General features: G+C 32.3%; 1 protein-coding gene across 1 annotated transcript in view; it reads left to right on the top strand.

The window, feature by feature from the left end:
- KIFAP3 (kinesin-associated protein 3) overlaps positions 1 to 11669 on the top strand; it is a 209250-nt gene that overhangs the window by 137098 nt on the left and 60483 nt on the right. The window contains exons 10-13 of the mRNA XM_012657714.1: positions 30 to 210; positions 810 to 935; positions 4727 to 4825; positions 10819 to 10904. Coding sequence (XP_012513168.1) covers positions 30 to 210; positions 810 to 935; positions 4727 to 4825; positions 10819 to 10904 — 492 coding nt within the window. The remainder of the gene's footprint in view (positions 1 to 29; positions 211 to 809; positions 936 to 4726; positions 4826 to 10818; positions 10905 to 11669) is intronic.

The raw sequence follows: 11669 nt of genomic DNA, 5'->3' as shown, positions 1-11669 counted from the left end.
CAAAATAATATTTTAAATTTGTACTAAAATTCTGTTTTATTCAGGATTATGTTGGGGATCTTGCAGCCCAGATCTCTAATGATGAAGAGGAGGAATTTGTTATTGAATGTTTGGGAACTCTTGCAAATTTGACCATTCCAGACTTAGACTGGGAATTGGTTCTTAAAGAGTACAAGATGGTTCCATACCTCAAGGATAAACTAAAACCAGGTCTGTGCTAAGTATTTCACTTTTGCATGATCACTAAGTTATTTCTTTCTATTGTGGATAAGGCTGCTAGAGCAGCATTTTGTGACTACTGTATTATTATATACCAGGCAAAACCATTTCTTCTCATAACTCTCTTCCCAGAGAAGGGTAGATCTCTTATATTTATGTTCTCTTCTCTTTCTCCTAACTGTGTTTTCTTAGTTTCCCTTCCCTATCCTACTTTTCTTGTTGTTTGGGGGGTTTTTCTAAATTCAACTTTTTTTAAATTACCAAATACCATCCTCCTCTATGTATACATATATGTGCACACAAGCACAAAGTTCTTTAAGACATTCAAATGAGTCTTATTTTCTGTCTATGTTTTCCTTCAATTGTATTCTCAAAGACTTATTTGCACTTCTCTGCTGCCCTCAATCACCATGCACTGTCATCAGTGAACATGGAAATTTGGAGAAAGGACAAATTTATGAGTATGTCAGGAGTTGATAAGAATTGATTTAATAGCTTTCAGTCTTTTCTGTGCATTAAAGGTTTGATAATATAAATGAATTTGGATCAAGATATTTCAATGAAAAATTTCTATGGTTTGACTTTACTAGGTGCCGCAGAAGATGACCTTGTTTTAGAAGTGGTTATAATGATTGGCACTGTGTCCATGGATGACTCTTGTGCTGCATTGCTAGCCAAATCTGGAATAATCCCTGCACTCATCGAATTGCTAAATGGTAAATAATCTTAATTTATTTTCATGATAATGTCTAAACAGGTTATTAGTTTAAATTTTTTTTTTTTTTTTTTTTTTTTTGAGACAGAGTCTCACTTTGTTTCCCTGGCTAGAGTGAGTGCCGTGGCGTCAGCCTAGCTCACAGCAGCCTCAAACTTCTGGGCTCAAGCAATCCTACTGCCTCAGCTGCCTCCCAAGTAGCTGGGACTACAGACATGCGCCACCATGCCCAGCTAATTTTTTCTATATATTGTTAGCTGTCCAATTAATTTCTTTCTATTTTTGGTAGAGACAGGGTCTCGCTCTTGCCCAGGCTGGTCTCGAACTCCTGAGCTCAAACAATCTGCCCACCTCGGCCTCCCAGAGTGCTAGGATTACAGGCGTGAGCTACCGCGCCCGGCCATTAGTTTAAATTTTTAAATATAAGATGCACAGTCTGTAATCATAAAATAGTATTTATCTTGTTACATTATTTTATAGCTACTAAATTACATAGTTAAGAAAAATGAATTATTATAAATATACTGCTAACTGGGATTTGATAAAGTAATGCCAAAGAGATTTAGATTGCAAAGTAAGAATGTTACAATAAAGCAATTCAAGACTAGTTTTATAGATTGTGTTCTCCTCTCACCAGCCTTCAACGGCTAATGCAGTGGTCACTGCTTATCTACGAGGGATGTGTTCTAAGACCCCCAGTGGATGCCTGAAACTGCAGAGAGTACCGAACCCTACGTGTGGTTTTTCTATACATACCTATGATAAATTTTAATGTATAAATTAGGCACAGTAAGAGATTAATAACAATAACTAAAAATAGAACAATTATAACAATATGCTAGCATCACTTCTTTTGTGCTTTGGAGCCATTATTAAGTAAAATAAGAGTTACCTGAATACAAGCATTGTGATAATACAGTAGTTGATCTGATAACCTAGATGGCTACTAACTAATGGATAGTTAGCTATACAGCGTGGACATACTGGGCAAAGGAATGATTCATGTCACAGGTAGAGCAGAGTGGAATGGTGAGAGACTGCATCATGTTACTCCAAATGCCACACAGTTTAAAACTTAAAAATTGTTTATTTCTGGAATTTTCCATTTAATATTTTTGGACTGCGGTTGACTACAGATAACTGAAACCAAGGAGAGGGGAAACCACCACTAGCGGGGACTACTATATTCTATCATTTTTCTTCTTTCTGTTGGTTTGAGTTTGATCCCCTCTCTTGTGAAAATTCTGTTTTTTATTACTTGATTTCTAAGTACGAAAGTTCATTTGGAAGCTGGTTCTCAACATCATATTCCCTTCTACATCCAGAGGGTATTGTCCTCTGAACTTTCTGCACTGATGAAAATGTCGCATGTGTGCAGTGCCCAACACATGTGGTTGAACACTTGAAATATGGCTGTCAGGACTAAGAACCTCGATTTTTAATTTACTCTCATTTTAATTAGCTACAGTGGCTTATGTCTGCAATAGAACAGTCCAGGCCTAGCATCTTCCCCTTACATTTGTATTGTTCTTAAGGTGCCAGGGCTCATTTTTTTCCTCCATATTGCATACAAAATTTATCTGAACCCAACGTTATTTTATTAGGGCAAGTTCTCTAGGATCTGACACATTAAAAGTAGCTAACAGTATAAAAGTTAAAAATGCTGATATGAGATGGTTAATTAGACACTTTTATCTGAGTTTTCCTTGTCCTAGGTATAATATATATGCATTTTATATTAATTTTAATTGACTTTTGGAGTATTAACATACATAAAGAAAAATACATGGATTCTAAGTATATAGCTCAATGAATTTTCAAAGTGAGCACATGGAGTTATCATCACCCACATAAGAAAATAAAATATTACCAGCACTCTAGAAGTATCTCTTCTCCCCCCTCCCAGCTATTATCACCTCCTCCAAAGGTGGTTTTTATCTTTTCTCTTGTCACTAATAGATTAGTTTTGCTTGGTTTTGAACTTTATTATATATGATATGTTTGTGAGATTCATCTATGTTGTATACAGAAATTTGTTCATTTTCATTGCTGTATATAATAAGTCCATTATATCAATATATCACTTTTTTCTACTACTGATAGATAGTAGGTTTGGGTTTTTTTGGGAGGAGGACTATTATAAATAATGCTCCTATGAACATTTTTAAACCTTTCATTTGGTGAACATATGTACTCATTTGTATTAGAGACATACCTAGGAGTAGAATTGCTAGGTCACAGAGTTTGCTTGTGTTTGGCCGTAATACATGGTGCTTATCTGTTTTCCAACATAGTTGTGCCAGTTTTCAGGCCTCCCGGCAATGTAAGAAAGTTAACAGTTGTTCCTCATCACTACCAACTCTGGGCACTGCCTGTTCCTTTAACTGTAGCCTTCAAACTGGTATCTCACTGTGGTTTTAATTTGCATTTCCCATATGACTAATGAAGTTGAGCACCTGTTTATCTTTCTTGACCATTAAATATGGCCAATAAAATAATATGCCCATTTATCTTGTGCACATTTTTCTCTTTTGAGTTTTTCAAAAAATTTTGTCAGTTCTTTTCTGTAATACATTTTAATAAATAGGTCATCTAGAGATAATGCCTCTGCATTTGAAGTATTCCTTCTCAAAATTGTAGTATATTTATATATTTACCTTGGTACACCCTTCTCATAGCCAGAAGTTTTCAGATTAGAAATAATTTAGAAAGAGACTAGGTAGTTGGGAGGTGAAAGTGAAGACAATGTAGTTGACAGAGTGAGAATGAAGAATTCGTGGAAAGCTAGAGAAAGTTAAAGTGAAATGACCTGCTTCCTGGAATTGCTGCTCCACAGTGATTATATAATAACTGAGAAAGCTGAGATATCTGTAAAGAGAGCTGACAGCCAGCTCAGATTGTTTTACTATGTTTTGACGTTCTCTGACATGAGATTGTCACAGAGAAATGTATAACTTTTCGAGGTTAAGTGAGGGAATACTGTATACCAAGGCAGTAATTAATAGTGAGAATTTCAGCCCAATTAGTTGAGGAGAGTAGTACTTTGGCAAGTTAGTAAAGGAGATCATTTGGGTCAGATTGGACTTTAAGAGGCCCACAATTTATTCTACGCAACTAGTTGGATACTCTATTGATCTAGAAATCTGTTTCTAACATGTCATTGAACTATTGCCAAGAGTTGATAGCAAACTACACTATTAGTAAATCAAATTTCATAACCATTACCTAAAATTAGATTCCTATAAGTAATTATACTTTTGCCATTACATATTAATCCGTGGATATCAGCTATTCTGTTACTCTTTGTATGATATTAAACATTTACTAGTTAGCCTTTATGATTACATGACATTCTTCATTTACTATTATAATTGATTAGATTGATACTAAACTACTTTTTATTTTATGCCAATATGTAAAGTTTAATTTTGTGAACATTATTCAACAAAAGGAAATGCCTTTTTCTAATACTTTAATTTCTACCAAAAACTGAGAATTTAGAAGGTGCGACCTTTTTTAAGAATTGTTTTTCTCATGTGAAGTGAACATTGTAAAGACAAAATGATTTCACAAATTAGAATTGTTTGAAGAATTCTTAGGATGGACTAAAAAAAACAAGTGGGGTTAAGTGTTGCCGTTTCACATTAGGAATATAGAAATTAATTTAATCAATGGCTTCTTGTCTCCTTGTCACTTTTAGTTTTTCTCGTTCTCTGTTATTCTCCACAGTGTTTTTCAATTTGGTATATAAAAATAGAATTCTTTTATTTGGAGTTTTTGTTTCCTTTTCAGCTCAACAAGAAGATGATGAATTTGTATGTCAGATAATTTACGTCTTCTACCAGATGGTTTTCCATCAAGCCACAAGAGATGTCATAATCAAGGAGACACGTATCCTTTCAATATTTACAATAGATAATGACATTTCACATATTCAGAAAAGATGCATCTTTGGTATTTTTATTTTTTGCAAATGTTGAAATAATGTAGAAAACACCAACCTTTGAAATAAATTTAGAAGATGTGCTATAATATTTTTCATGGAAGCTGTTGATCCCAAATCAGTATATAGGTAGAATATAATGAGAACAATTTTATTAACTTGTCAGGTTGTGATTCTTAAGAAACTTAACAAAGATATTAGAACTTCCATCTTTACTAACATATCTTAAATATCAGAGGTTCCTAGGACTATCATTGGTCCTCTTCTAACCTTACCTTACTTACTCTATTTATAGTATATCTATTCTCATGACTTTGGCTACCAACTATATACTAAGTATTTAATATCTTCAAAACCTCTATCTTGAGCCCCAGGCACTTGTTGTTAACTACCACTTGGATGTCTTCTACCTACCTAACGGGGCAAAGCATGGGGTAGCCTAAAGAACATTAATAAAATCAAATAGCCCTAATTTTAAATTATGTTTTGCCACTTAGTAGCTGCAGCACCTTATTTAACCTCCTTAGCACACAATCTTTTATCTATAAAATGGCCATAATATTAATATTAAACTAAAAATACCTCCTACCTTGTAAGATTGTTGTAAGTACTAATGGATTTAAAGTGCCTATAATAGTTCCCAACATATATAAGTAACTGAATAAGTGGTAGTTTATCATTATTGCATCCAAAAGGGTACTCAATGTTGGCAACGTCCTCCCCTGAAAACCCAACAGTTCTGCCTTCTGTATTCATTGTGGATAATAACAGTATCATCTACACAGTGCCTTAATCTAAAAATGTTGGGGTCTGCTGTCTCTTTTACTATATATAATTAATCATTCATTTATTTTGCACACATTTATCAAGCTTTGGCCATCTAAACAGATACTGGGTTAAGTGCTGGATGTATAAGAAAGTCAGTCCTTGCCCTCAAGGAGTTTATAGTCTAATTAGATAGACAAGTAAATAAGAAATATAAATTATAATCCAGTGTGACCCAGTGTCATAAGGGCACACTAGACCCAAGAAAATATAAAACAAGCCTAGGGATGTCATAAAAGACTGGCAGCAGAGGTGATATTTAAGCTGCATCTTTGTTCCTTTGTTCTATAATTGAGGTGGTTTGTTCTATAAAAAAAAAAATCTGCTTTTGAACTCCAAAGGTAAAATCCTTCCTTACCATGTGAATAGTCTAAATTCTTTTGCTGCTTAGCATACATAGTTAGTTCTTCATAACCTGACCTTAACCTATTAGTTTTTCCAAAGTGATATGTCCCCACTTTAACCTCACAATACACAGTTTTCTCTTAGCATACCACATTTCTCATTATTCATCAGATGTGGGGCACCTTGTCAATATTTAACTGCCATTTTGTGTGCTCATCAACCTCATTTCTCCCCCATTTTTACCTGATAGTCTCCTACTCAAAAGTTTATATACCATCTTCTCAGTTAATTAAGCCTTTCTATTCTATGCCTCCCTTCTTCCTAGTAGGAGTAATTTCTTTATTTTCACCTCTAAAAAATATTTTAAGTTATCTATTCATATACCTGTGTCTCCCAAAAGATTTTGAGGTCCTCAAGCTCAAGGGCTGGCTTGTCTTACTCATCTTTATCTATTCACAAAACTTAACATGGTACCTGACATGTGGTAGATACTTGTTCGGTCAAATGAACACATGTATCCAACTGGTTAATGTCCTTTAAAAGTAATACCTTAGTAGACTTTTTTTTTTAATGATACTGCCATTGCTAAAAACATTATGAAACTCCTCTGGTGTTAACATTCAATGCCAATATCATATGCTTTAAGTATCACCTTTGAAGGAAAATTGCCTTGTTTTTGAGGACAAATTTAATTTCTGAAACCATATAAAGTCTCCAAGAGTCAAATCTGATGAATAACAAGTCTAATTTGAGAAATGTTCATTTTGATATAATGTATCAAAATGTAAATATTGTTTTGCCTTAACAGCTACATTAGAGAGAGCTTCTTTTATCATACAGTAGTAAATGTTTTTTTAACGGGGCTTATAAACTGGCTTTCCCAGGAAGATAAATTCCCAGTACATTTTTGAGATGTTAAATCGTTGGAATAAATTAACTTTTCCTCAGCTGTATTCCATGGAACATATTCCTTGAGTATTAACAATTGCTTAATGAAGAAAAGGTTCTGTGGTAGTAAATGAGTTTGGCAAACACTGAATTAAAGTTAAACAGGTTTTCTTCTTGCTACAGGGTCTTCTTGGAAACTTATTTATTTATTTATTTATTTTTTTGAGACAGGGACTCCCTTTGTGGCCTGGGCAGCTGGGACTACAGGTGTGCGCCACCACACCCGGCTAATTTTATTTATTTACTTATTTACCTATTTTTTTGTAGAGACCAGGTCTTGCTCCTTGCTCAGGCTGGTTCTTGGAACCTTTAATATGCTTTTTTGTGTTGAAGGTCTCTAAAAGGATATTTTTTATATATAATCTATTTTAAACTTACATAACTGTGGAAGCCACTATGGAAAACAGTAAAATGAAAGTGTGGTTTTCCTAGGTAACTTCATTGAAAGACAACCCCGTTTACTATTTATCTCATAGAGTTTTTTGTGAGGACTAAAGAAGAATGAAGTATTTAAAGTACCTAACAAGTGCCCAGCACATAGTGAGTGTTACTGCCTCTGTTCTGGTATGTCTCAGCACCTTATCAAACCCATAGTATTAAGAAAACTTCTTTTGATTTTTCTTCTCAGCATCACTTTCCTTGCATTTTCCTCCCCCTGAGTTCAATTTTTGTTTTATGTCATTGATTCTGGAGTCAGTGCTTTTTAGGTATTTGTTCTGAAGAATATAACATGTTGATACTGGTGTGAATGGGAGATAAAAGATCTGCTAAGTTAAAATGTTTACAAAAGCTTCATGTCTTAAGATTGAATAAAGATGGCTGTGAAGTGCTTTTGCCGGAAAACAAATTCAGAAATGTTTTGGGGTTCAAAAAACAGGATTTTTGTTGATGTCAATGACATTTAAACATATCATGTTGTAACTTGTTACATATTAAAAAATATTAAATATTTTATTTCACTATAATTATAAGCATTTTCCCTATGAATCCAATATATTTAAACATTTAAAATAAAGAATCTATTAGGCAAGAATTCATTCCTTTTCCCATTTTTTGTTAAACCAGAAAGTTTGATCAATATTATTTGATATAATTTTAAAAAGAATACTTGACATTTGAGATGGCTAGACTCAGATAAATATATGATTGATATTAAGATGTTTGAAATATTAAACTGACTTTCAGCATAAATCAATCACATAAGAATTGGGAATCTGAAATTGAAAACCAATGCTATTATAATCGAAAATATTTATATAATCCCAACAATTGCAGTATGGGAAAACAAAATACAATTGTCCCTCCCTATCCAGGGGTTCCACATCCACTTAGTCAACCAAGTACAGATTAAAATATTTGGAAATAAACTTTTAAAATATAAAAAATACAAATATAAAATATATAACTATAAAAACCATTTATATAGCACTTACTTTTTTTTAGGTGTTATAAGTAATCTAGAGATGACATAAAGTGTATGTGAGAATGGGCATAGGCTATATGCAAATATTATACCATTTTATATAAGGGAGTTGAGCATCTGTGGATTTTGGTATCCGCGGGGTGGGGTTGGAGGTCCTGGAACCAATCCCCCCACAGATACTGAGGGATAACTATAATCCAAATTTGTCTAGATCCTTTTAGATTCCCCTTGAGAATTTTTAAGATTTTCCTAAGAATTCTCATTTTATTCTCACAATTACCATGTGAAGTATATAGAATGAGTGTCATTTATTCGTGAAATAAAAATTTATTGAGTACCTGTTATGTTCTCAGACCTGGGGCTGCTATGGTAAACAAAATAGACAAAGTCCTTGCCATAATGAAACTCACATTCCAGTGGAGAAAAGAGGCAGTCAACACTATGATCTTTACATAATTTTTTTTAAAATGAATTTCAGAATGCACAAATATTTTATTCTATATATATCTTCTACATTTTCTTTCTTCAAAAAATAGTAGCACTAATGAGTAGAAGACCTGAGTTAAGTCTCGTCTGTGACACTTGCTAGTCATGAAATTGTCAATTAAATTTTTTGGCATTATAATCAGTGCTACAAAAAATGGTATTTACTTGTACATATGTGCTAGAGTTTCTTAGCAGAAACATGTGGCCTTTGTTTTTAAAGAATTTTTACTAAGAGTAATTGAAAGTATTGGAGATCACAACTTTCTCTTTTTTTCACTGCCTCTTTAGATTTGTTGAGGTTTCTTTATTGATTTAAATTTGCTTTATTCTCCCCCTTCTGTCTACTTATTTGCAATTTACACATTTTTTGGGGGAGGCAAACTTAAATTTCAGCATGCATTCTCACCAAATTCTACAGGGTTATATCTGTCTTTCTCCTAGTCTAATATCTGTACTTCTTCTGTCTTCCATGTTATTTGCTATCCAGTATAATAATTTCACCTCATTTTTACAACACTTTTGTAACATCCCAGAATTAATCATATTTTAATTATTGCTTTTTAAAAACAGTGCTTATTTAAAATTTACAATATGTTGACCAATAATTTCCTTATTTACTATATTTTCTTGAATTCCATTGCTCTATTCCTGAGTTGATTTTCTTTCATAATGAAATATATTCTTTTATACTTAGTGAATATTATCTATGAATAATAAAATCTGTCTTTATCTGAAAATAATTAGTTTATCCTTTTTAATAATAATTTAGCAGAATATAGAATTCTAGGTTAACAGCAATTTGAAGGTACTTTTCCACTGTCTTTTGGACTTCATTGCTGCCAATGAGAAGTCTGTAGTCAGTCTAATTATTGTAATCTGTCATAAAGTCAAATGACAATTTAATTTCTTTTTCTTATAAGTGACTTGGTTTTTTTGCCAGGAAAATCAAAGGAATATTCTTTTTCTTTAACATTAAGTTGTTTTACTAGAGTTTGACTTCATGTATCATCCTTCCAAATATACAAATGTACTCTTTCCATATATAGTTTTAAGTCTTTTTAATTTCAAGAAAATTTTCTTCAATTATAGTTTTTTGTATTGTTCTAATACTTTGGTATTTTTTGGAGGAGATTTCTGTTATGTCAGATCTTCTTTGCCTATCTTTAATATCTGTCATTATCTTTTCATCTGTTTTTTAATTTTATAAATTTTTTTCCTTTTGCCTTCTGTTTCTCTCAGGAGTTTATCTGTTACATTTATTCACTCTTGTGTTAAGTTTAGTTTTTATATATTTAAAATGATTTTTACTTTTATTTTTTGTTCTTACCTGAATTATTTTATTTCTGTTTTCTAGTCCTGATTTATGTTGTTTGTTTATATACTACTATTTTTTTTTAATTCTTTTATCTCTTTTGAAATATCAGGTTTCAGCTTTCTCTTATATGAAAATGTCTTAACATGTTTTCACCTTTTTTCTTATAATAACCACATATAGGATTTGACTGTGATTCTTTTCTGTTGCATTTTTATGTGAAACAAGTTTTCCTGAACTTTTAGGAGGGCAGAATAGATCAAGAAAGGTTTTATAGTTACACAGCTCTAGAGCTCCCTCTTCAGTTATTTTAATGATTTTCATGTTTTCAAAAATACAGTCTTACATGTTCTGAGATCTACTGAGTTGGGTTTTTTTTTTTTTTACCCATTTTTATCTAGATTTTTCTCTTATTTATATCCCCACTATCTTTGTTTTTTCAACAAATGAAATATTAAATGTTTCTGATTATCTTGTATTAATAATGTTACTTTAAAATTTGAAGTTAAATTTTAATTTAGCATTTAAATGTGGAATTTTCTAATATGATTGAATTGCCACAATATCAAATGCAGTTTGTATCTTTAACCATTTCTATTCAGAGGCTCCGGCATATCTCATAGACCTGATGCATGATAAAAATAATGAAATCCGGAAGGTCTGTGATAATACGTTAGATATTATAGCGGTAAGTATTCTTTCTACACAAAGTCTAATAGACTTCATTTTTGTGGGGAAAAAGACATTGAAAACCTATTTTGAACCATGCATTCAGTGCAAACACATTTATATTTTGTTAAGATTCAGAAAATAACAATCATACTAAATTTATCTTTTTAACCATTAATTCTTTTGGCTTTCAACTTTTAAGTATATAGACTCCTTACATGAAGAGGTTTTGTACGTATTCAAGAGTTTAAGTCTGATCTACATATCCTCTCAGAATCATTTGTTTTTCAAAGAAATTATTGTATTATAGGAGCAGGGAGTTTGAAGACAATTTTGTTCAAAACTCAAGCAATCACCTTTGCAGTTTGGCCATTAAATGTTTTAAATCAAATCTTGTGTCAGCTATTTTTTTAGTTATGTGATAATTTTTGTTATATGGTATACATAGATTGTTTTGTAAGTTGCTTTGGAATGATGGGATATACAAAAATCTTAATGTTATTCATGATTTTGGAGTTTTTTGAAGGTCACACATAACTAGAGAGATATGATCAGAGAGATGATCTAAGTCTTGGGTAGAAGCATGTTGACCCTGCCTGGATTTGAGCCTTGCCCAGGGCTGTTCCAGATACTAGATTATTTTGAGTATTTTTTAACTGTGGCATATATTGCTACACACAGCCAGCTTGCTTCCTCCTTTGAACTGGATTTGGCTCACTTTTTAAAAAGTTTATTGAATATAGCCATTCAATAGTTTTAAAAGTTTAACTTAAGCTTTTTAAAC

Source organism: Propithecus coquereli, unplaced genomic scaffold, assembly GCF_000956105.1.
Source record: "Propithecus coquereli isolate 6110/MARCELLA unplaced genomic scaffold, Pcoq_1.0 Scaffold56, whole genome shotgun sequence".
NCBI lineage: Eukaryota > Metazoa > Chordata > Mammalia > Primates > Indriidae > Propithecus > Propithecus coquereli.
Note: the sequence above shows the minus strand (reverse complement) of the source record. Positions and strands in the feature narration are given on the sequence as shown.